The 6,759-nt window shown below is 37.6% G+C and overlaps 1 protein-coding gene across 1 annotated transcript in view; it reads left to right on the top strand.

The window, feature by feature from the left end:
- LOC107684079 (metalloproteinase inhibitor 2-like) overlaps positions 1-6,759 on the top strand; it is a 25,164-nt gene that overhangs the window by 14,652 nt on the left and 3,753 nt on the right. Inside the window, exons 2-4 of the mRNA XM_016480240.1 lie at positions 3,894-3,994; positions 4,088-4,199; positions 5,134-5,258. Coding sequence (XP_016335726.1) covers positions 3,894-3,994; positions 4,088-4,199; positions 5,134-5,258 — 338 coding nt within the window. The remainder of the gene's footprint in view (positions 1-3,893; positions 3,995-4,087; positions 4,200-5,133; positions 5,259-6,759) is intronic.

The following is a 6,759-nucleotide window of genomic DNA, read 5'->3' as shown; positions in this document are numbered from 1 at the left end:
CCTTATTAGGTAAAATAGGCTTTGTAGTTCACGCGCGTTCCAGTATCGACGGAAAAATATCACAGTGAGCAGAAATATGCCACAGTGGAGCGGGTCTCGCGCCGAACGGCACGGTGAACGCCTGCGCTGTTTCCAATGAATGCAGTAGCTTAGTGTGCGCGTGAGGCGCCGGCGCGATCAAACAGCTGAAACATAAAATAGACTACTCCGTCATTTTTGGTCATACAGTAAAGGCATAATTCGAAACTGCAAAGAGCAAAGTGTTAGCAGTTTGAAAATTCAAGAATAATAGCAAAGTTAATAAGAATTCTTTCTAAATGCAGCACCGTTCTTATTTCGCTCTGCATAACCTGAACGAAAAAAATTATTTTTGCTAAGAACGAACCGAAATGAAAACATTTAGCTTTTAATCTGTGTATTTAACAGCCTGGGAGACCTTCCCAGGGCAGTACCTTGCCTCACCGACTAAAATCAGGACGCCCACTACGGAGACGGCACCAGAGGTGAGGGGGCACAGTGACCGAGGTGACCGGGCCGGGCCCGCTCAGGCCCCCCCGTGGCGCCGATGCTGTTCCAGTGTATATCTGGACAACTTAGCAAACAGTTTGCCAAGCAGCGACACGATCCACCCGTTTACTGAGCCAAGTTTAGCTTTGAGGGCAACATTAGCCTGTAATTGTTTCATTGTTGGTTTACTAGGCAAATGTAGACGAGACCAACAGGTAAACAACAGCACCATTTTATAGCGATAGCTCATAAGCAGTACTTCATTTCACAGCACAGTGAAGTGTGATTGATATATGGATTGATTTATTCGAATTTAGATCAATATCCTGTAAAACACATACAGTAATTATGAATATTATCACAACACTTACATAAAATTATGAATATACAATAATTTGCACTAGCATTTGACAACTAGAAAGCATCTAAATGCTTGAATAGAATGTTCTATAATATCTGTTTATGTGTTATATTTCTTTAAAATAAATGCCACTTGGTTTTATAGTTTATATTACTCAACTCCCTGAAATACGTGATCCTGATTGGTCAATCACAACATTCTGCAGTGAAAATTTTTGTATAAACTGTATAACTGATCATTGTCCCACCATGTGACCATTTTATTATACTGATCTACTCATTTATACTATTAATATCAATATTTCATGTCCATTTGTTTACTTGTTTAGTAAGCAACCACATAATAAGTCGGAAAATGAATATTCATCTGGGCATTATTGCAAAATACACCACTTCAGAATGACCTAATCACCCTGTCAGTGATTTTGCAATAATGGCAGTTGATTGCATACATAGTACTTTACATATAATGTAAAGACACTTCTACATTTTTCTGTCTGGAATAGGAATAGTTCACCCAAAAATGAAATTCTGTTATTAACTTACATTCACATTGTTTCAAACCTGTATGACCTTTTGTGGAACACAAAAGAAGACATTTTGATAAATGTTGTGTTTTTTTTGTTAATATACCCAAAGTCGATGGGGTCGAATGTTGTTTTGGACTCTTTGACTAAGGATTTTCTCACATGCAAAAATCAGAAATCTCACATGATCTTTGACTGATGCTCAACTTCCCATCCAGCTTTTTCCCCTCACCAGTCAATAACATATACAATTTATTCTGCTTAACAGACAAACACTAAAGCATGAAATCATTGTTTAAGTTCTGCTCTGCTAGTTTAAGCAGCAGAGTTTGTATAAATGTGATACACAGTTTATATTAGAAGGTTTGCAGCTGTTTACTCTTCTGTTAAAGTAAAGCTGACTGTATGAGGACGACATGGCTGAAGTTTAGGGTTGTGGAGGGTGATAGATTGAATGATAGAGATGCTTCTTTTCATCCATTTAAGTTCCATTCTATGTTTCCGTGCAGTACTTCAGTGAAAAAAATAACAGCCATTTAAAAACGATTTAGGAAAATAAGGGTGAGTATAAAAGGCAAGAGAATGAATGAGTCAGCGCAAGGTTGTCATGTGTTAGCTTCTCTAGAGGAGGCGTGTCTGCCGCATGTTGGCTGACTTGACAAAGAGAGTTAAAGAAATGCTGGACAGCTGCAAACGCTCAACTTGCAGGAAATGGGATTTGGGTTTGGGGGCATGACTCTCTTTAAATGAGAGAGACCTCTCGCTGGTGTTTAGACAAGGCCTCAGATGAGAGGTGGCAGGGAGAAAGTACAGTACAAGAGTCATGTGCCTTTTCATCTTTTTATGATGACGTGACAGAATCTCTACAGCCCTTGTGCTGTAGCTTGTATATTTTACTGAGTCCAAGTAGTGGTGGAAAAACATTGAGAAGATTACACACACTTAGAAAAATGATTCTTTGGCTGAACTTAATTTAGTTGTTGACAGTGGTTTTTAAACTTTGGATATGGGTTTTCTTAACATTGAATTAAACTGTAAACTGAAACTGCACTGGAAACATAACTGAATTGAGTAAAACAATAAAATGACACATGTCAAACTAACCCAACTGAATCTCTTGCAGTTAAAGTATAGCTAAGAACAGTGCATGTTAGCATGATAAATGCAGTTTTTTTACCAACCTAAGCTCAAGCTCACCACAATGGTAACCCAAAACACCAACATAACAGAAACATTTCTCTATTCCAAAATAACAATAAAACCTCCTATTTCTCATCTTGTTCAAAACAATTCAAATAACACTTAAATACAACTTGTACTCACCCCATTCATTCCTGTGCAAGGTGTGCTGGGAATTGGAAATCCCCTGCTTTGTTTTAGCAATGCTGTGCTAACTGAAATTACACATTTAGTCCCAAGAAGGCAAGTCAGTCCACTCGGCGGCCATCTTGGAAACGCCCCATGCAAGTTCAGCTCCTGTCTCCTATCTACTTAAAGGGGTCATATGATGTTGCTAAAAATAACATTATTTTGCGTGATCATTTGGGCGGCGTTATGTAAATCTTCCCACATCGTGAAGTAGACGTGGGGGCGTGTTAGAACGAGCTGTTTTAGGAGGGCGTGGTTGACTCTTAATTTTATAAAGAATATTTCTTTGGATTTGAGACTTTAGTCTTTGCAACTTTACAGATCTTCTTTATGCACCAAGAGCTTGTAACACTCCAAAGAGAAAGGAAAAGTTGAAATCGCATCATATGACCCCTTTAAATTGAGAAAAACAGAAATCTTTGGAATTGTGGAAAAATAACATTTCAAATAAGGAATAAAATCTGATAGCAATGATTTTGCTGCTATATTAAAAGTTACAATTAATTCCATTCATTTTTATACAAGTTTAAGCAAGTCCCCTCCCCATATAATGTCTAAATAAAAACTTCTGGTTTGCACATTTAATGGATTTCACAATAAGAAAATATTGGGTCTCATTCACTAACCTTGTGTATGCAACAAATTTTTTGTGCATGAAATCATCATGAACAAATCATGATATATCAACATCTTTTCGTACTAAAATGTATTCTGAATTTTACAAATAAATAAATAAATAAAGTAGGAAGAACTGAAACCACACACAAAAATCATATTATCTGGGTGGTCTTATAAATGTGTTAAGATGAAAGTTTATACATAGATAATTTTTGTAAGTATATTTAATCCACCTATATATATATATGATGTATAATATTGGAGTGAACTTCAGATTAATGAAATATCGAAGTTGTTATTTAAGAAAAATTCACATTTCATTTTAAGTTGATTAAACTTAAAATTTTATGGCACCATGAAACTTCCAACTTTATTTACACCTGACAAAGTTTTCTTACCTTTTTTTATTTGTTTATTTGATTTATGTAATGATGCGTATATAGTGTATTAGTAGATAGTTTTTTTGGCAGTTAGTTCATGAAATTAAAATTTTCCTTAATCTTTTCTCTGCAGTAATCAGGGCCAAGGTGGTTGGAAAAAAAGAAGTGGATTCTGGGAATGATATTTATGGGAACCCCATCAAGCGGATCCAATATGAGATTAAGCAGATCAAGGTGAGGGATGAAGATGACAGCTGTTATTCAGATCTAACCTATAATGAAAATGTCTTGCATTGAATAAAACGAGATTTTGTTTTCCTCTCTCAGATGTTCAAAGGCCCGGATCGCCACATTGACGTGATCTTCACCGCGCCCACATCTGCAGTGTGTGGGGTGACGAATTTGGACACTAACGGCAAGAAGGAGTACCTCATCTCAGGTAAAAAAAAAAATAATTGTAATTTCTCTGCAGCTGTTGTTTTTGGTCAAATAAATGTACAGTCTAACCACACAATGCTATTGGTTACTGCCTTCACAGCAAAGCACTTGCCAGTTGGCTCATGCTTCACTCAAGGCGATCCGTTTTCAGACAGGACAGAAGTTTACAAACCGTGACTTATTGATGTACAATGTGCTGAATTTACAGCTGGGTTTCAGTACTCTTCTCTTCTCTCTAATGAACTTGCTGAGCAGGCAACTCTGAAGGGAAAAAACACAGAATATAAAAGAACGTAAAAAGATGAACACAGACAACTTCTGGTTTCCCCATCTCAGACCATTCCAGCAGAGCCCAAATTACAGAGTTGACAAGGCAGAGGTCTGTGGAGGGTAGCAATTGCCTTTAAAGCTGAAGTTTTAGAGGAGGAGGGGAGGTAAAATAATGAGAGAGCTGATCCTCTAGTGCAGAGTAACTGCTGAGGTTGTGTTTTCAAGGCACACATTCCCTTCTCCACACTGAGTAGACACTACCCAGGTTTCAGATTGTAACCAGAGCAGACCTTCAGAAACCTTCGCTTTGGGCAAAAATAGAAACCATCTTGAGGTTGTTTATGTCATTGTATTTGTATGTTCCCTCCCATTTTGTGAAGTCCCAAATTGTGGTTAGCTACTCCTATTCTCCACCATCAGGGTTCAAGCTTTTGCATGTAGCGTTTTTCACCAAATCTGCACTTTGACTCTCCAATGACCTCCATAACGTGGTTCAGTCATGATACAGAACAATAGATGACTAACAGAAGGGTTCGGTTTATAAACGTGGCGACTTGTTATTGTGTTCTCGTGCTGTTATTTTGTCTGTTGGGCCTCGTTGTGTCTGTGACTATCAGATGTTCGCAGACGGTTCAGATTGTTTTGTCTGCACATTGTGTTTCCAGGCAAGGCGGAGGCCAACGGCAAGATGCACGTGACTCTGTGTGATCTCATCATGCCCTGGGAATCCATGAGTGCCACCCAGAAGAAGAGCCTCAGTCAGCGCTATCAGATGGGGTGTGACTGCAAGGTGAGTTTATTTCTCCTGTGTACACATAATAATCATTACTGTGGAATATACTGTCAACATGGTTAGTGCACAATTCAGAATTTAAAGAATGGGCTTTCTTTCTTTCTTTCCTTCCATGCATTTATCTATGAATCAATCTATCCATTGATCTGAGTAATTATCTGTCTATTCATTCTTCTATCCATCCATCCATCCATCCATTTGTTATGCGTCCATCATTCATCCATCCATCCATCCATGTATCTGTGTAATTATCTGTCTTTCTTTCCATCCGTCCATTTGTATATCCATCCATCCGTATATTAGGCCTATAAACCTCAAACTGTTCATATAGTGCATAAAGTGTGGAATATATCACACTTTGTTTTTGCATTTGAAGAACTACATCATTTAGGTACTCAGTACTTGCACTAGTTATACTACAAAATAGTGTAGAATAGAGTAAAAGTATTCAAAAACACACTTATAGACTCGTAAAGGTACAATATGTAAGATTTTCATATTAAATATCCAAAAACTACTTGCACAGTGTTATATATTTTATGCAGTCGTGTATTTATGTTATTCAAAAAGTTCCCAAGTATTTGTAAATCCAGAGAAATTCCAATTTTAAATAATGACTCGTCCCTGGTCATTGTCACCGATCAATGATGTAATATCTGCATATCCTCAGTTTCCACTTGTAGAAACTATGGCAACACACAGACAAAAATGCTGCTGTACAGTTAAACTAAATCCATTTCGGCTGTCGCGAATAAAATGCAAATTAAATGAAAAGTGTTGACCGCAGCATTGCGCCATGATTTTTTATGCGTTTTTACAGTGTTGCGCATTATAACCAATCACACACGAGTCTGTTGAGCTTATGAATGCAATGGCCAATCAGAGGCGTTCAGATGAGTTTTTGTTCAGTGCACGGCGCTCGCTGATTGAATTCAGCTCTCACGTGAATTCTCTCACCATAAACAACAAAGTGCAGATGTACGTATGATGTAAGAGATTCATTCATAAAACCGTGTATAGACAGCTTTACTGATTATAAGGGGAGTTTTTTGAGAGTGCTTAAACTCGCGCTAGACTTAAGTCAGTCATAATGTTCTTTGACAGTGTAAATGTTCTTTGCTTGCATTCTCTGTATAATTTATTCGCTGTTTGAATAACTATGGAAGGTACAGGTAATAAAAAAATTAGCTCATCCGTGAACATCCTCCTTCATAGCGTCATCAAACTTCGTTATCGTTATACTTTGTTATTGTTTTGAAAATGCGACCTCTAGTGGCGAAAACTTCCATATTGTACCTTTAAAGGAACACTCCACTATTTTTGAAAATAGGCTCATTTTCCTCCCCTAGAATTAAACAGTTGAGTTTTACCGTTTTCGAATCCATTCAGCCGATCTCCAGGTCTGGCGGTAGCACTTTTGGCTGTAGCTTAGCATAGATCATTGAATCTGATTAGACCGTTAGCATCTCGCTCAAAAATGACCAAAGAGTTTCTATAT

The sequence above is a fragment of the Sinocyclocheilus anshuiensis genome, unplaced genomic scaffold (genome assembly GCF_001515605.1).
Source record: "Sinocyclocheilus anshuiensis isolate Anshui unplaced genomic scaffold, SAMN03320099.WGS_v1.1 scaffold553, whole genome shotgun sequence".
Lineage (NCBI taxonomy): Eukaryota > Metazoa > Chordata > Actinopteri > Cypriniformes > Cyprinidae > Sinocyclocheilus > Sinocyclocheilus anshuiensis.
The sequence above is the reverse complement of the archived record's forward strand: the minus strand, read 5'-3'. Positions and strand labels throughout refer to the sequence as shown.